This window comes from Ranitomeya variabilis, chromosome 1, assembly GCF_051348905.1.
Source record: "Ranitomeya variabilis isolate aRanVar5 chromosome 1, aRanVar5.hap1, whole genome shotgun sequence".
In the NCBI taxonomy this organism is placed as follows: domain Eukaryota; kingdom Metazoa; phylum Chordata; class Amphibia; order Anura; family Dendrobatidae; genus Ranitomeya; species Ranitomeya variabilis.
Genome location: NC_135232.1, coordinates 973,479,178 through 973,498,176, shown reverse-complemented (window position 1 = coordinate 973,498,176; position 18,999 = coordinate 973,479,178). Strand labels below are relative to the sequence as shown.

Genomic DNA, 18,999 nt, shown 5'->3' with positions numbered 1-18,999 from the left:
TTTGTTGCGTTTTTTATTTGTTCTTATGCAAAATGATACCCTTTGTCATAAAACCAGTAAAAGCAAATGTGCTTGACATACATCTGTCGAAAAATCATTCCACATAGATATCACATGGGAAAGTCATGTAGTCAGTTACTATATTCTGTTTCTTCTGAGTTCACTATTTGTTTTATATGTTGCATAACTCATCAATCAGGTAGGAGCTGCTATTTTCCAATCTGAGATCTAATAGAATAAGTTCACATAGACGGCAGCAAACTAAGAAATATTAACATTGATTGGTAAACACAATGACGAAGCCCAGAGAAGTGACTGAAACTCTCCTTATTGGCAGGTCAGCAAGTGCCCAAATGGGTGTAGGGTACAAGGTCTGATTACCAAAATTGAGAAGGAGATTTTCAGTCGAGTGGATACTGCAAAACAATCTTGGGTGACAAGTAACTCTGACAATATAAAAATACTCTCAGAATTAAAACAGATTCATGAAGTTGCAGATCGAAAAGCGCTTACAGAGAAAGGCAAGTACTCTCATGGTTTATCTTCATTTAAAGGGATTATAGGGAATCTGTCACCAGCTTTATATAGTGGTGACAGACACTCTAACTCCGACGCTGTGTCACTCACTATATTAGATGTGGGTGTCTTAAAATCATACTTTATCAGCCACAATGGGAGCCAAGCGCTAAAAGCCCCCTTCATTACGTGAGGATGTCAGTCCTACACAGTCACCAGTAAGAGAGATGGAAGATAGCTGCTCAGGACTAACTGGACTATGTGTTTGGCTCCTGCTGAAACTAATAAAAGTGAGATTTTATGACAACTACTGCAATACACAAAGTTAAGGTCCATTTACAATGGCTGACCGGCGGCACTAAACGACCGTCAATCAGCTAGGCATTTGTTGATCATCAGTCATTAAATAGCCTGCTAAAAATGCTTGAGTTTAGCACAGAACAATCACATATACATCATTCACTGCACGTAGGTTGCCATTGTTCTCGGCAGCACATGTTCTGTTTACACAGGATGATGCGCTGCCGAGTACGATGATCTTTTGGTCAAACTAAAAGACCATTTTACCGGACGAAATCGTGTTCTGCTTGTTTGTTGGGTGATTAACAGCCTGATTAGAGTGCAAGATTACTGTGAATTAAGAGTTCCTAGAAACACTCCTCCACTGTTATCATGTAGTGTGAATGCACCTTTAGTGAACAAGTGCCTCTGTCGTTACTTTAGGCAGCCTTCACATGGGACAGCATAATCCTAGAGAAAGACTCATTAATTAGTGAGTGGATAGTTCACAGACATCTTCCAACATAATATCACTATAATACTGGCGCTGCTGCCTACACTCAAGAGGAAAATCAATTTTTATTATTGAGCCCTTTGGACAGGATCCAATTCACTGGTTCTTTCTATTATCCAAACATTCCAGATATAATAGTTGACCTCATATTTAAATAGGTTGTTCCATAATGAAAACTTATAATCCATCTACAGGAAAGATCATACGTTTTTAATTGGACACCAATTGGGACCCCCTGATATCATGGGAACAAGGGTTCCAGATTCCCCTTAGTGAACGGAGTGCAGGTCACGCTTTCATTCTCTATGAGATTGACTTAGACATCCAAGTACAGCATTTGGCTAGCTTTGTGTGTTCCTGAGGATAGATAACATCCTGATTTTGAAACAACTACCCTACTTTTGTTGTTTTCACTAACTTTAACCAATAACGTCCAACAACCGAGTGTGATTGTAATTGCTCTTGCTTAGTCTTATAACAATGTAGACAGAATTCATTATTACTGTATGTTCAATTAGAAAGAGATGGAAAATTGCTGGGATGCTAACCCCTTATGATCGGCTGGGGTCTGACTTCTTTAATCCCAGCTAATCACCTAAATAAAGAAAAGGAAGTCTCTCTGGAACAAAGGTCTATTCTGTTGTAGAGGGTTGTGTTGCTCACCTTCCTACCTTCCTGAGGAGTGCCACTCCTGCTTTCTCTCCTCTGTGTTCCCCACTGGACTTTAGGCTTCAGGCCTCATGTCACAGCTACAGCCTTCTCATTCTGTGAAGCCTTTTTTTTTAAATTTTGATACACTCCTTCCCCCTGGACAAAAAAGGCTCGTTTAAAATGTAGTGAAGCCACGTTAATGTCCAGAATGTTTATTGGATAAAGTGGCCAGTGCAATGTGACTGATGTATTATAGATATTTCATATTGCATATTGCTGAACTTAGTCTGATGCATAGTGCCTTACACCAGTGTTCAAATATCACCCACAAAGCAGATTTGTAGTGTTACACATATTCAGGGCCAGACAGGTCATCTGGGAATTCTGGCAAATTCCAGATGGGCTAATTTGGCTGTTAGCCACATCAATTGTGACTGTACACCATACTATATGGGGGGCAGTGGTGACCATAAAAGTGTGTGGGGACCATCATACTGTACTGAGGCTGTGGGGAATCATCATACTACGTGGAGGGCTCGAGGGGGGATCAACATACTATGTGCATGAGGGGGGATGGAGTGACCATCTTATTGTGTGAGGTTTGTTAGGCCATTATGCTATATAGGTGTAAGAATATGGTAACATCATTTTGCATGGGGGAATTTTTTCATATTCTATGGGGCCATGGAAGGGATATCATAGTGGGCGAGAACACTAAGGGGCTTCAGTAGGGGAGAAATGACTGTGTGAGGCCAGCCAACACTTATCCCTCTCAATGTCTTAAACGTTTGGGGGGTTTGACCTGTGACTTCGCCTATTTGCCTTGATAGGACTTCTGCAAAGGGGTCCTGTATGTAAACGCTAGGGACTTATTATAAGGAGGCAGGGTAGGGCGGATTTTTATAAGGACATACAATGGGGAATCATTATCTGTAGAGCACATTATTATTATGCACCTGGGAGTTTGTATTATTATTCAAATACAAGGAGGATCATGGTAATTATTATAAGAAGTCAAGAGGGATTATTATTATAAGCAGGCAAATTAATATTATAAGGAGGCACAGGGGGACATTTTTGTATAGGATGCTCTATAACTGTAAGGAGGCACAGGGGAGCATTATTACTTTGAGGGATTACAGATGGAACATTGTTACAGTGTAGGGGCACAGAGAGGGCACTGATGTTGTGTGGGGGACAAAAGGAGAGTACTATTTTGCAGTGGCGAGTTATTGATGGTAACGGAGGTCATGGTGGTCTGGGCCAAATGAAAATGAAAAATTGAAAATAAATTGCCACAACCATAAGAATGTCTGAAGAGCACTGATCTGGAGCTGATGTTACCATTATATGGTCACAATACCAGTGTTAATACAGAGGTTTTAGGTTAAGAAGTACTATCATCTATATATTTTTATTTTTTTATTAAATATGTGTATGGTGTGTAATGTGAGTACATTAAAATACTCGCCTTCTGCCACTCTCTCTGGGATCTAGCGCTGTTCTCTTCTCAGTAATGTTACTGCAATTCCAACTAGCCGGCTAACTTTATGCCTGACCTAGAAGTGACTTTTACAATGTAAGCCAATTGAGCCTCGTTCCGACCCTCCTTAGACTTAGATTGTAAAGACAACTTCCGGGTCACTCATAGAGATAGCCGGCTAGTCAGAATTGAAGTAACGTCACTGAGAAGCGGAACAGAACGGAACTGGATCCCGAAGAAGGAGAGAATATTAATACACTCACACTACACTGCATGCATATATACACACATTTAATACTGTATATGGCAGTGGTTCTTTAATAAACCATCATGGCGTTATTATCACTTGTTATATGGCATTATTATTAGTATTATTATTAAATCTTATATAGCGGTGTTATTGGAAATATAGGTAGTAATAGAGACCCCAATCTGAGGAAGTGGATGGAGTTGGCAAGGGCCTTTGTGCTTTCAAATGCCAGGGTTCAATTTTAGTCCTAGTCCATCCCTGCACAGATTTCTTCATTCTTCCCGGTGCCCTTATAATTTCACAGATATTCTTGCTTTACTGGAGGTTTTAGTGCATGCATTGTACGTACTCAGCCACTATTAAACGCCAACACAAAACATGATGCAGACAGGAGGCAATCATGTGGGTAAATCATAACATAGTAACATAACATAGTTAGCAAGGCCGAAAAAAGACATTAGTCCATCCAGTTCAGCCTATATTCCATCAGAATAAATATCCAGATCTACGTCCTTCTAAAGAACCTAATAACTGTAAGATACAATATTGTTATGCTCCCGGAAGACATCCAGACCTCTCTTGAACCCCTCAACAGTGTTCGCCATCACCACCTCCTCTGGCAAGGAACTCCAGATTCTCACTGTCCTAACAGTAAAGAATACTCTGCTATGTCGGTGCAAAAACCTTCTCTCCTCCAGACGCAAAGAATGCCCTCTTTGTGACCGACACCTCCTTGGTATAAACAGATCCTCAGAGAGATATTTGTATTATCCCCTTATATACTCATACATGGTTATTAGATCGCCCCTCAGTCATCTTTTTTCTAGACTAAATAATCCTAATTTTGCTAATCTCTCTGGGTATTGTTATTCCCCCATCCCCTTTATTAATTTTCTTGTCCTCCCTTGTACTCGCTCTAGTTCCATTATATCCTTCCTGAGCACCGGTGCTCAAAACTGTACACAGTTCTCCATGTGCGGTTTAACCAGAGATTTGTACAGAGGCAGTATAATGCTCTCATCATGTGTATACAGACCTCTTTTAATGCACCCCATGATCCTGTTTGACTTGGCAGCCGTTGCCTGGAACTGGCTGCTCCATGTAAGTTTATCATCAGTAACTAGGATCCTCAAGTCCTTCTCCATGTCAGATTTACCCCGTGGTTTCCCATTCAGTGTGTAATGGTGATACTGATTCCTTTTTCCCATGTATATAACCTTACATTTATCATTGTTAAACCGCATCTGCCACCTTTCGGCCCAAGTTTCTAACTTATCCAGATCCATCTGTAGTAGAATACTATCTTCTCTTGTATTGACTGCTTTATATAGTTTTGTATCATCTGCAAATATCGATATTTTACTGTGTACCAGATCGTTAATAATAAATGTTGAAGAGAATAGGTCCCAACACCGACCCAGTTAGAGAATATACCATTTATAACCACCCTCTGCTTTCTATCACTAAGCCAGTTACTTACCCATTTACACACATTTTCTCCCAGACCAGTATTCTCATTTTGTGTACCAACCTCTTGTGTGGCAGGGTATCAAAAAATCTAAAATCAAATCAAGATATACCACATCCAATGACTCACCTTGGTCCAGTCTATAGCTTACCTCTTCATAAAAACTGATTAGATTGGTTTGACAGGAGCAATTCCTCATAAACCCATGCTGATATGGAATTAAACAGCTATTCTCATTGAGATAATCCAGAATAAAATCCCTCAGAAACCCTTCAAATATTTTACCAACAATAGAGGTTAGACTTACTGGCCTATAATTTCCAGGTTCACTTTTAGAGCCTTTTTTGAATATTGGTACCACATTTGCTATGAGCCAGTCCTGTGGTTTGTCTATTACATTACTTAGTTCTCTTAGTACTCATGGGTAGGGTTGAGCGACTTTCATTTTTTTAAGATCGAGTAGGGTTTTGGGAAACCCGATTTTGTCCAGAGTCGAGTCGAGTGCAGTCGGCCGATTATCGCTAAAAGTCGGGGATCGACCGAAACACGAAACCCAATGCAAGTCAATGGGGAAGCATAGTCGGCAGTGAGTGGAGGCCAGGAAAACACCTACAGTGCCCATTTTAATGCCAAAAACATCCATTCTTGTTTCTGAAGCTTGTCAATCTTAATTAACTTTATAATAATAGTTGGGCATAGGGAATTGGGGGTCATTTGGCAAAAGTTGTGGGGGGAGTAGGGCCGGCTCAAGTTTTTCGTGGGCCCAGGAAATGCGGACTACGTCACGGCGGTGTTGCAGGGAAAGGTAATTATTTAAAAGTTGCAAGTGCTGTGATCCTGAGCAAGCAGGGGGGGGGCCCACTCGTTCGCATTGCCACTGGCACAGGGCCCCTCAAAGTACGGCGGTGTGTTTGCATGGCGGGGGCGCCTCCCACCAGCAGCGACACTTTTGCGTACTCTGAGGGGCCCTGTGCCAGTGACGTCGCCAACGAGTATGCCCCCCCACCTGATGAAGGAACCTGCACTTTCATCTGCACCTTCCTCTTTGTCCCTGTGTAAGGTGGTATAACATGCGGGAAGGGGAACCTTACTTTCAGCAGGGACAGATTCTGGCTGTGTAGAGTACAAGGGGAATGTAGTGGTCTCGGTCAATGTACCAGCAGACTCATTTAGCAGTGGCTGGGCAATGGGCAGGATGAGGAGGAAACAGATATAGGGCCAAAGAATAAAGTAGGCTACATGCAGTTCAAAATTGGTAACAGGACTAAACAGGCGGCATTGCTTTGTTCAGTGGAGTAGCAAACCCAAGAGCAGCAGACACTGTTTCAAGGGCCTAACCACACTAGTAGGCCAAATGCAGTTTAATATCTGATAGTATAGGGCGAAAGCCAGAATGTGGAAGCTCAGCTTTGTTCAGTTGAGGACAACACCAGGGAGGGGCAGACACCTTTAGTAGGCCGGAAAAGCCTATTGCATTTTTTAAAATGGTAATTTGGAGCAGAAGGTTGAAGCTCAGCTTTATTTAGTTGAGGGCAACACCAGGGAGGGGCAGAAGCCGTTAGTAGGCCCTAACCACCATTTTTTTTTTAAAACCACTTAATGAGAGCCGGAAGGTTGAAGCTCAGCTTTATTTAGTTGAGGACAACACCAGGGAGGGGCAGAAGCCGTTAGTAGGCCCTAACCACCATTTTTTTTTTTTAAAACCACATAATGAGAGCCGGAAGGTTGAAGCTCAGCTTTATTTAGTTGAGGACAACACCAGGGAGGGGCAGAAGCCGTTAGTAGGCCCTAACCACCTTTTTTTTTTTAAAACCACATAATGAGAGCCGGAAGGTTGAAGCTCAGCTTTATTTAGTTGAGGACAACACCAGGGAGGGGCAGAAGCCGTTAGTAGGCCCTAACCACCTTTTTTTTTTTTAAAACCACATAATGAGAGCCGGAAGGTTGAAGCTCAGCTTTATTTAGTTGAGGACAACACCAGGGAGGGGCAGAAGCCGTTAGTAGGCCCTAACCACCATTTTTTTTTTTAAAACCACATAATGAGAGCCGGAAGGTTGAAGCTCAGCTTTATTTAGTTGAGGACAACACCAGGGAGGGGCAGAAGCCGTTAGTAGGCCCTAACCACCTTTTTTTTTTTTAAAACCACATAATGAGAGCCGGAAGGTTGAAGCTCAGCTTTATTTAGTTGAGGACAACACCAGGGAGGGGCAGAAGCCGTTAGTAGGCCCTAACCACCTTTTTTTTTTTTAAAACCACATAATGAGAGCCGGAAGGTTGAAGCTCAGCTTTATTTAGTTGAGGACAACACCAGGGAGGGGCAGAAGCCGTTAGTAGGCCCTAACCACCATTTTTTTTTTTAAAACCACATAATGAGAGCCGGAAGGTTGAAGCTCAGCTTTATTTAGTTGAGGACAACACCAGGGAGGGGCAGAAGCCGTTAGTAGGCCCTAACCACCATTTTTTTTTTTAAAACCACATAATGAGAGCCGGAAGGTTGAAGCTCAGCTTTATTTAGTTGAGGACAACACCAGGGAGGGGCAGAAGCCGTTAGTAGGCCCTAACCACCTTTTTTTTTTTTAAAACCACATAATGAGAGCCGGAAGGTTGAAGCTCAGCTTTATTTAGTTGAGGACAACACCAGGGAGGGGCAGAAGCCGTTAGTAGGCCCTAACCACCATTTTTTTTTTTAAAACCACATAATGAGAGCCGGAAGGTTGAAGCTCAGCTTTATTTAGTTGAGGACAACACCAGGGAGGGGCAGAAGCCGTTAGTAGGCCCTAACCACCTTTTTTTTTTTTAAAACCACATAATGAGAGCCGGAAGGTTGAAGCTCAGCTTTATTTAGTTGAGGACAACACCAGGGAGGGGCAGAAGCCGTTAGTAGGCCCTAACCACCTTTTTTTTTTTTAAAACCACATAATGAGAGCCGGAAGGTTGAAGCTCAGCTTTATTTAGTTGAGGACAACACCAGGGAGGGGCAGAAGCCGTTAGTAGGCCCTAACCACCATTTTTTTTTTTAAAACCACATAATGAGAGCCGGAAGGTTGAAGCTCAGCTTTATTTAGTTGAGGACAACACCAGGGAGGGGCACACAGACAGACTCCTTTAGTAGGCCTGAAAAGCCTATTGCATTTTTCAAAATGGTAATTTGGAGCAGAAGGTTGAAGCTCAGCTTTATTTAGTTGAGGGCAACACCAGGGAGGGGCAGAAGCCGTTAGTAGGCCCTAACCAAAGTTGAAGGCCAAATGCAGTTTAATTTCTGATACTATAGGCCGAAAGCCAGAAGGTGGAAGTTCCGATTTAGACAGTGGAGCACAATTTGAATTAGGGACTGCAGACAGACTTAGTAGGCTGTCCCCTGTGGACCATGCATTCACCACATTAACCCATTGCGCCGTAATGGACACGTAATCTTCCGTGGCCATGCCTACAGGTCCATGCGTCTGTTGTCAGGTGCACCTTTGTACTCACAGATTGCCAGAGTGCATGGACAATGCGGTCTTCTACATGCTGGTGGAGGGTTGGGATGGCTTTTCTCGCAAAAGAAGTGTCGACTGGTTAGCTTGTAGCGTGGTACAGCGTAGTCCATCATGGCCTTATTAATAGTAAATAAAATATATAACTAGGCTCTATGAACTTTTAAATAGGTTCCAGGGGTACACGGGCAGCATTGGTGTGGTCAGTGGAGGAGTATTGCAAGTAGGGGCTGCAGACAGGCTATCAAAGGCCTAAAATAACAAACAGTAGGCAGTCATGGCAGTTTTACATCGGTTACATGGATACACAGGCAGGCACTCCAGGCAGCATTGTGGTCAGTGGAGGAGTATTGCAAGTAGGGGCCGCAGACAGGCTATCAAAGGCCTAAAATAACAAACAATAGGCTCATTGCAGTTTTACAGCGGTTACATGGATACACGGGCAGGCAGCTTGGTGGTGAGTGGAGGAGTATTTAAAGTAGGGACCGCAGACAGGCTATCAAAGGCCTAAAATAACAAACAATAGGCTCATGGCAGTTTCACAGCGGTTACATGGATACACGGGCAGGCAGCTTGGTGGTGGTGAGTGGAGGAGTATTTAAAGTAGGGACCGCAGACAGGCTTCAAAGGCCTAACATAAGAAAATGGGCTGGCTGTAGGCACTTTATAATTGGTTCCAGGGGTACACGGGCAGCAGTGGTCTGGTCAGTGGAGGAGTATTTAAAGTAGGGACCGCAGACAGGCTTCAAAGGCCTAACATAAGAAAATGGGCTGGCTGTAGGCACTTTATAATTGGTTCCAGGGGTACACGGGCAGCAGTGGTCTGGTCAGTGGAGGAGTATTTAAAGTAGGGACCGCAGACAGGCTATCAAAGGCCTAAAATAACAAACAATAGGCTCATGGCAGTTTTACAGCGGTTACATGGATACACAGGCAGCTTGGTGGTGAGTGGAGGAGTATTTAAAGTAGGGACCGCAGACAGGCTATCAAAGGCCTAAAATAACAAACAATAGGCTCATGGCAGTTTCACAGCGGTTACATGGATACACGGGCAGGCAGCTTGGTGGTGGTGAGTGGAGGAGTATTTAAAGTAGGGACCGCAGAAAGGCTTCAAAGGCCTAACATAAGAAAATGGGCTGGCTGTAGGCACTTTATAATTGGTTCCAGGGGTACACGGGCAGCAGTGGTCTGGTCAGTGGAGGAGTATTTAAAGTAGGGACCGCAGACAGGCTTCAAAGGCCTAACATAAGAAAATGGGCTGGCTGTAGGCACTTTATAATTGGTTCCAGGGGTACACGGGCAGCAGTGGTCTGGTCAGTGGAGGAGTATTTAAAGTAGGGACCGCAGACAGGCTATCAAAGGCCTAACATAACAAACAATAGGCTCATGGCAGTTTCACAGTGGTTACATGGATACACGGGCAGGCAGCTTGGTGGTCAGTGGAGGAGTATTTAAAGTAGGGACCGCAGACAGGCTATCAAAGGCCTAAAATAACAAACAATAGGCTCATGGCAGTTTTACAGCGGTTACATGGATACACAGGCAGCTTGGTGGTGAGTGGAGGAGTAGTGCAAGGAGTGTCTGTCCCAGTACTCCCAAAATATAAATAGATGTTAATGTCTCGCAAAACAACCAAAACAAAAAAAAAAGGTGGCATACTTAGGTACAGGGGTGGGCTCATCTACTGAGTTTCTGACATTGTAATTTGGCAGTAACTATTTAATGGTGCCAATATAGGACACAGACACAGACTACTTTAAGTTGCATCATAGATGTCTACAAATTTGTATTGTCAGTGCCAGACATTGAATGATGTCAGCGAATAGACTAAAGATTGGTGGAGCTGTGCGACATAATTTTGCACGTGGTAGAGCACATTTTGAGCTGGGGTAGGGGGGAACTCTCTTGAGGCCGGCGGGACCGCCCCAGGGCCCCTCATGTTACAACGGTGTGTCTGACGTTGGGTGCGCACCACCACCGCCAGAGACACTACATTGTACTATGAGGGACCCAGTAGCAATGCCGTCAACCAAAAGCGAGCACACCCACCTCTTCAGACAAACAGCAGTCTCACGGGTGCTTGCGCCAAGTCGCGATACCACGGCCCCGTGTGGGGAGTTTTGCCATTTAGGGAGGTGTAAACATGTCGTATGCTGTACAATCAGCTGCAGCAAATTAGACATTAGAAAAGTAATTCACAGGCAAGAGCTTTTCATAGGAAAGCTAGGTGTCGGCCGGGCAAGGTGGGGCAAAAGATTTCGAAATCCAGTTGTGGTTCATTTTAATGAATGTTAGATCGTCAACATTTTGGGTAGCCAGACGAGTCCTTTTTTCGGTTAATATTGAACCTGCAGCACTGAATACTCTTTCTGATAGGACACTTGCTGCCGGGCAAGCAAGCTCCTGCAATGCATATTCTGCCAATTCTGGCCAGGTGTCTAATTTGGAGGCCCAGTAATCAAATGGGAATGACGGTTGAGGGAGAACATCGATAAGGGATGAAAAATAGTTAGTAACCATACTGGACAAATGTTGTCTCCTGTCACTTTCAATTGATGCAGCAGTACCTGTCCTGTCTGCGGTCATAGCAAAATCACTCCACAACCTGGTCAGAAAACCCCTCTGTCCAACGCCACTTCTGATGTGTGCACCCCTAACACTCCTAGTCTGCTGCCCCCTGGAGCTTGTGTGAGAACGATCACGTGCGCTGTGTGCTGGGAATGCCTGAAGCAAACGGTCAACAAGAGTTGATTGTTTGGTTGCTAATATTAGTTCCAAGTTCTCATGTGGCATAATATTTTGCAATTTGCCTTTATAGCGTGGATCAAGGAGGCAGGCCAACCAGTAATCGTCATCGTTCATCATTTTCGTAATGCGTGTGTCCCTTTTTAGGATACGTAAGGCATAATCCGCCATGTGGGCCAAAGTTCCAGTTGTCAAATCTCCGGTTGTGATTGGTTGAGGGGCAGTTGCAGGCAAATCTACGTCACTTGTGTCCCTCAAAAAACCAGAACCCGGCCGTGACACGCAACCAATTTCCTGTGCCCCCGGGAAAGGTTCGGCATTAAAAATATACTCATCCCCATCATCCTCCTCGTCCTCCACCTCCTCTTCGCCCGCTACCTCGTCCTGTACACTGCCCTGACCAGACAATGGCTGACTGTCATCAAGGCTTCCCTCTTCCTCTGGTGCAGACGCCTGCTCCTTTATGTGCGTCAAACTTTGCATCAGCAGACGCATTAGGGGGATGCTCATGCTTATTACGGCGTTGTCTGCACTAACCAGCCGTGTGCATTCCTCAAAACACTGAAGGACTTGACACATGTCTTGTATCTTCGACCACTGCACACCTGACAACTCCATGTCTGCCATCCTACTGCCTGCCCGTGTATCCTCCCACAAATAAATAACAGCACGCCTCTGTTCGCACAGTCTCTGAAGCATGTGCAGTGTTGAGTTCCACCTTGTTGCAACGTCTATGATTAGGCGATGCTGGGGAAGGTTCAAAGACCGCTGATAGGTCTGCATACGGCTGGCGTGTACAGGCGAACGTCGGATATGTGAGCAAAGTGCACGCACTTTGAGGAGCAGGTCGGAGAACCCAGGATAAGTTTTCAATAAGCACTGCACCACCAGGTTTAAGGTGTGAGCCAGGCAAGGAATGTGTTTCAGTTGGGAAAGGGAGATGGCAGCCATGAAATTCCTTCCGTTATCACTCACTACCTTGCCTGCCTCAAGATCTACTGTGCCCAGCCACGACTGCGTTTCTTGTTGCAAGAACTCGGACAGAACTTCCGCGGTGTGTCTGTTGTCGCCCAAACACTTCATAGCCAATACAGCCTGCTGACGCTTGGCAGTAGCTGGCCCATAATGGGACAACTGGTGTGCAACAGTGTCATCTGCCGATGGAGTGGTTGGCCGACTGCGTTCTGTGGAAGAGCTGTAGCTTCTGCAGGAGGACGAGGAGGAGGAGGAGGGGGTGCGAACGCCTACAGCCAACTGTTTCCTAGACCGTGGGCTAGGCACAACTGTCCCTAAATTGATGTCGCCTGTGGACCCTGCATCCACCACATTCACCCAGTGTGCCGTGATGGACACATAACGTCCCTGGCCATGCCTACTGGTCCATGCATCTGTAGTCAGGTGCACCTTTGTACTCACAGATTGCCTAAGTGCATGGACGATGCGCTGTTTAACATGCTGGTGCAGGGCTGGGATGGCTTTTCTGGAAAAAAAGTGTCGACTAGGTAGCTCGTATCGTGGTTCAGCGTACTCCATCAGGGCTTTAAAAGCTTCGCTTTCAACTAAACGGTAGGGCATCATCTCTAACGAGATTAGTCTAGCTATGTGGGCGTTAAAACCCTGTGTACGCGGATGCGAGGATAAGTACTTCCTTTTTCTAACCAGAGTCTCATGTAGGGTGAGCTGGACTGGAGAGCAGGAGATCGTGGAACTTTCGGGTGTGCCGGTGTACATGGCAGACTGAGAGACGGTTGGAGACGGTATTGTTTCCGCCGGTGCCCTAGATGCAATATTTCCTCCTACTAAACTGGTGATTCCCTGACCCTGACTGCTTTTGGCTGGCAAAGAAACCTGCACAGATACTGCCGGTGGTGCGGAAAATGGTGGCCTTACAGTGACGGAAGGGATGTTGCGTTGCTGACTAGCTTCATTGGCCGAGGGTGCTACAACCTTAAGGGACGTTTGGTAGTTAGTCCAGGCTTGAAAATGCATGGTGGTTAAGTGTCTATGCATGCAACTAGTATTTAGACTTTTCAGATTCTGACCTCTGCTTAAGCTAGTTGAACATTTTTGACAGATGACTTTGCGCTGATCAGTTGGATGTTGTTTAAAAAAATGCCAGACTGCACTCTTCCTAGACTCGGATCCCTTTTCAGGGATTGCAGACTGAGCTTTAACCGGATGGCCACGCTGTCCTCCAACAGGTTTTGGCTTTGACACGCGTTTTGGGCCAGATACGGGCCCGGCAGATGGAACCTGTTGCGATGTTGATGCCTGCTGCGGCCCCTCCTCCACCTCCGCTTCTGAACTACTGCCGCCTGCACCCTGTTCCCCCAATGGCTGCCAATCGGGGTCAATAACTGGGTCATCTATTACCTCCTCTTCGAGCTCGTGTGCAACTTCGTCTGTGTCACTGTGTCGGTCGGTGGTATAGCGTTCGTGGCGGGGCAACATAGTCTCATCAGGGTCTGATTGTGGATCTGTACCCTGAGAGGGCAATGTGGTGGTCTGAGTCAAAGGAGCAGCATAGTACTCTGGCTGTGGCTGTGCATCAGTGCACTCCATGTCAGAATCTACTTGTAATGGGCATGGCCTGTTAAATGTTTCACTTTCTAAGCCAGGGACGGTATGTGTAAAGAGCTCCATGGAGTGACCCGTTGTGTCGCCTGCTGCATCCTTCTCTCTTGTTGTAGTTTTTGCTGAGGAGGACAAGGAAGCGACTTGTCCCTGACCGTGAACATCCACAAGCGACGCGCTGCTTTTACATTTACCAGTTTCGGAAGAGGAGGCAAAAGAGCTAGAGGCTGAGTCTGCAATGTAAGCCAAAACTTGCTGTTGCTGCTCAGCCTTTAAAAGCGGTTTTCCTACTCCCAGAAAAGAGAGCGTTCGAGGCCTTGTGTAGCCTGACGACGAAACTGGCTCCACAGCTCCAGACTTAGGTGGAATATTTTTATCCCCACGACCACCTGATGCTCCACTACCACTACCATCATTACCAGCTGACAATGAACGCCCACGACGACCTCTTGCACCAGACTTCCTCATTGTTTAAAAATCGTAACCAAACTAACTTTATTTGTTGCTGTCAAACAACTTACACGGTGAGCTATAACTTCAGTATGATTTCAATATCCCTTAACAGGTTGGTGAGACCACAAGGAAAATCAGGCACAATGTTACACACTCTGTTTTCTGTGACACCAAATCACAGAGATGACACACACGCAGGACTGTCACTCAAGCACTAATGTCAATATTAATCTCCCACCTAATTTATTTTTTTTTTTTTCTCTGTGAGACTTTAGAAACCAAATAATATTTAAAAAAAAAACAAAAAAACAAGGCTTTCTATGGCCCACTGAATGAGAGATGGCACGCACAGGAGTGGCACACAAGCCCTGACTGAGGCCAATATTTTTCTCCCACTGATTGATGTAGTGTTTTTGTGTTGAGGTTGATTTTAAAACACAAATGAAGGAAAAAAATAAAAAGGCTTTCTATGGCCCACAATTAGAGAGAGAGGTGGCACACCCAGGAGTCAAGACTGGCACACAAGCTGAAATGGCAATATTACTCTCCCACTGTTTTTTTATGTATTTTTTTTTTATTTTCAGGGAGACTTTAGAAACCAAATAATATTTAAAAAAAAAAAAAAAAAACAAGGCTTTCTATGGCCCACTGAATGAGAGGGACAGAGGTGGCACACCCAGGAGTCAAGACTGGCACACAAGCTGAAATGGCAATATTACTCTCCCACTGTTTTTTTATGTATTTTTTTTTTTTATTTTCAGGGAGACTTTAGAAACCAAATAATATTAAAAAAACCAAAAAATAAATAGGCTTTCTATGGCCCACTGAATGAAAGGGAGAGAGGTGGCACACCCAGGAGTCAAGACTGGCACACAAGCTGAAAGGGCAATATTACTCTCCCACTGTTTTTTTATGTATTTTTTTTTTTTATTTTCAGGGAGACTTTAGAAACCAAATAATATTAAAAAAAACAAAAAATAAATAGGCTTTCTATGGCCCACAATTAGAGAGAGAGGTGGCACACCCAGGAGTCAAGACTGGCACACAAGCTGAAATGGCAATATTACTCTCCCACTGTTTTTTTATGTTTTTTTTTTTTATTTTCAGGGAGACTTTAGAAACCAAATAATATTAAAAAAAAAACAAAAAAACAAGGCTTTCTATGGCCCACTGAATGAGAGGGAGAGAGGTGGCACACCCAGGAGTCAAGACTGGCACACAAGCTGAAATGGCAATATTACTCTCCCACTGTTTTTTTATGTATTTTTTTTTTTTATTTTCAGGGAGACTTTAGAAACCAAATAATATTAAAAAAACCAAAAAATAAATAGGCTTTCTATGGCCCACTGAATGAAAGGGAGAGAGGTGGCACACCCAGGAGTCAAGACTGGCACACAAGCTGAAAGGGCAATATTACTCTCCCACTGTTTTTTTATGTATTTTTTTTTTTTATTTTCAGGGAGACTTTAGAAACCAAATAATATTAAAAAAACCAAAAAATAAATAGGCTTTCTATGGCCCACTGAATGAAAGGGAGAGAGGTGGCACACCCAGGAGTCAAGACTGGCACACAAGCTGAAAGGGCAATATTACTCTCCCACTGTTTTTTTATGTATTTTTTTTTTTTATTTTCAGGGAGACTTTAGAAACCAAATAATATTAAAAAAACCAAAAAATAAATAGGCTTTCTATGGCCCACAATTAGAGAGAGAGGTGGCACACCCAGGAGTCAAGACTGGCACACAAGCTGAAATGGCAATATTACTCTCCCACTGTTTTTTTATGTTTTTTTTTTTTATTTTCAGGGAGACTTTAGAAACCAAATAATATTAAAAAAAAAACAAAAAAACAAGGCTTTCTATGGCCCACTGAATGAGAGGGAGAGAGGTGGCACACCCAGGAGTCAAGACTGGCACACAAGCTGAAATGGCAATATTACTCTCCCACTGTTTTTTTATGTATTTTTTTTTTTTATTTTCAGGGAGACTTTAGAAACCAAATAATATTAAAAAAACCAAAAAATAAATAGGCTTTCTATGGCCCACTGAATGAAAGGGAGAGAGGTGGCACACCCAGGAGTCAAGACTGGCACACAAGCTGAAAGGGCAATATTACTCTCCCACTGTTTTTTTATGTATTTTTTTTTTTTATTTTCAGGGAGACTTTAGAAACCAAATAATATTAAAAAAACCAAAAAATAAATAGGCTTTCTATGGCCCACAATTAGAGAGAGAGGTGGCACACCCAGGAGTCAAGACTGGCACACAAGCTGAAATGGCAATATTACTCTCCCACTGTTTTTTTATGTTTTTTTTTTTTATTTTCAGGGAGACTTTAGAAACCAAATAATATTAAAAAAAAAACAAAAAAACAAGGCTTTCTATGGCCCACTGAATGAGAGGGAGAGAGGTGGCACACCCAGGAGTCAAGACTGGCACACAAGCTGAAATGGCAATATTACTCTCCCACTGTTTTTTTATGTATTTTTTTTTTTTATTTTCAGGGAGACTTTAGAAACCAAATAATATTAAAAAAACCAAAAAATAAATAGGCTTTCTATGGCCCACTGAATGAAAGGGAGAGAGGTGGCACACCCAGGAGTCAAGACTGGCACACAAGCTGAAAGGGCAATATTACTCTCCCACTGTTTTTTTATGTTTTTTTTTTTTTTTCAGGGAGACTTTAGAAACCAAATAATATTAAAAAAAAAAAAAAAAAAAAAAATAGGCTTGCTATAGCCCACTGAATGAGAGATAGCACACACAGCAGTGGCACACAAGCCCTGACTGAGGCCAATATTTTTCTCCCACTGATTGATGTAGTGTTTTTGTGTTGAGGTAGATTTTAGAACACAAATCACGGAAAAAATAAATAGGCTTTCTATGGCCCACTGAATGAAAGGGAGAGAGGTGGCACACCCAGGAGTCAAGACTGGCACACAAGCTGAAAGGGCAATATTACTCTCCCACTGTTTTTTTATGTATTTTTTGTTTTTTCAGGGAGACTTTAGAAACCCAATAATATTTAAAAAAAAAAATAAATAGGCTTTCTATGGCCCACTGAATGAGAGGGAGAGAGGTGGCACACCCAGGAGTCAAGACTGGCACACAAGCTGAAAGGGCAATATTATTCTCCCACTGTTTTTTTAGGTTTTTTTTTTTTTTTTCAGGGAGAATTAGAAACCAAATAATATTAAAAAAAAAAAAAAAAATAGGCTTGCTATAGCCCACTGAATGAGAGATAGCACACACAGCAGTGGCACACAAGCCCTGACTGAGGCCAATATTTTTCTCCCACTGATTGATGTACTGTTTTTGTGTTGAGGTAGATTTTAGAACACAAATCACGGAAAAAATAAATAGGCTTTCTATGGCCCACTCAGTGAGAGATGGCACACACAGGGATGGCACTGTAGCAGAAATGCCAATCTTAATCTCCCACAAAAAAAAAAAACAAAAAAAAAAAAAAAACTGTCCTACAATTACTATCTCCCTGCAGTAATGTAAGCCAGGTATGGCAGGCAGCAATAGGAGTGGACTGATGCACAAATTAAATAAAAAGTGTGGAAAAACAGAAAAGATAGCTGTGCAGAAAGGAAGGAACAAGAGGATATGTGCTTTGAAAAAAGCAGTTGGTTTCCACAGTGGCGTACACACAGCAATACAGCTATCACGGAGCCTTCTAGGGCAGCCCAATGAGCTACAGCGCTGAGGGGAAAAAAAAAAAAAAATAGCTTCCACAGTCCCTGCACACCGAAGGTGGTGTTGGACAGTGGAAATCGCTGCAGCACAAGCGGTTTGGTGGTTAGTGGACCCTGCCTAACGCTCTCCCTGCTTCTGATGAAGCGGCAGCAACCTGTCCCTAAGCTCAGATCAGCAGCAGTAAGATGGCGGTCGGCGGGAACGCCCCTTTATAGCCCCTGTGACGCCGCAGACAGCAAGCCAATCACTGCAATGCCCTTCTCTAAGATGGTGGGGACCAGGATCTATGTCATCACGCTGCCCACACTCTGCGTTCACCTTCATTGGCTGAGAAATGGCGCTTTTCGCGTCATTGAAACGCGACTTTGGCGCGAAAGTCGCGTACCGCATGGCCGACAAGCACAGGGGTCGGATCGGGTTTCATGAGACGCCGACTTAGCCAAAAGTCGGCGACTTTTGAAAATGATCGACCCGTTTCGCTCAACCCTACTCATGGGTGTATGCCATCTCTCGTCAGCAGTCGTAAATCATGCAGCTGAGGCGATGAAAACTAAATCTCAGAGCATGCCAAAATACTCGGAGACCACCCGAGTGACGAGTATACTCACTCATCACTAGTTACCACTGAAACATTAACTGACGTTATTATCAGGTAAAGGGGCTGTTCACCCCTGAGAAAATTTTTGTCAAGCCCTGCAGCTTATAACTTATACACAAGTGACCATCACATGACTGCAAATACGTGATTTGCATACTTGAGGTCACAGGCCAAGTAGAGTTTCTGCTGCTTCTCTCAATAGATTCTATTAAAAAGGGGCCTAGTCTCTAGTGGGCACATAGATACAACAATGCAAATCACATACTTGTGGTCTTCTGATGACCACAGAAA

At 43.8% G+C, this 18,999-nt stretch overlaps 1 protein-coding gene across 1 annotated transcript in view; it reads left to right on the top strand.

Annotated features, from left to right (window-relative positions):
• Positions 1–32: 32 nt before the first annotated feature.
• LOC143799763 (fibrinogen alpha chain-like) overlaps positions 33–18,999 on the top strand; it is a 33,015-nt gene continuing 14,048 nt past the window's right edge. The window contains exons 1-2 of the mRNA XM_077281162.1: positions 33–56; positions 338–521. Of these exons, the coding sequence (XP_077137277.1) occupies positions 33–56; positions 338–521 (208 nt within the window). The remainder of the gene's footprint in view (positions 57–337; positions 522–18,999) is intronic.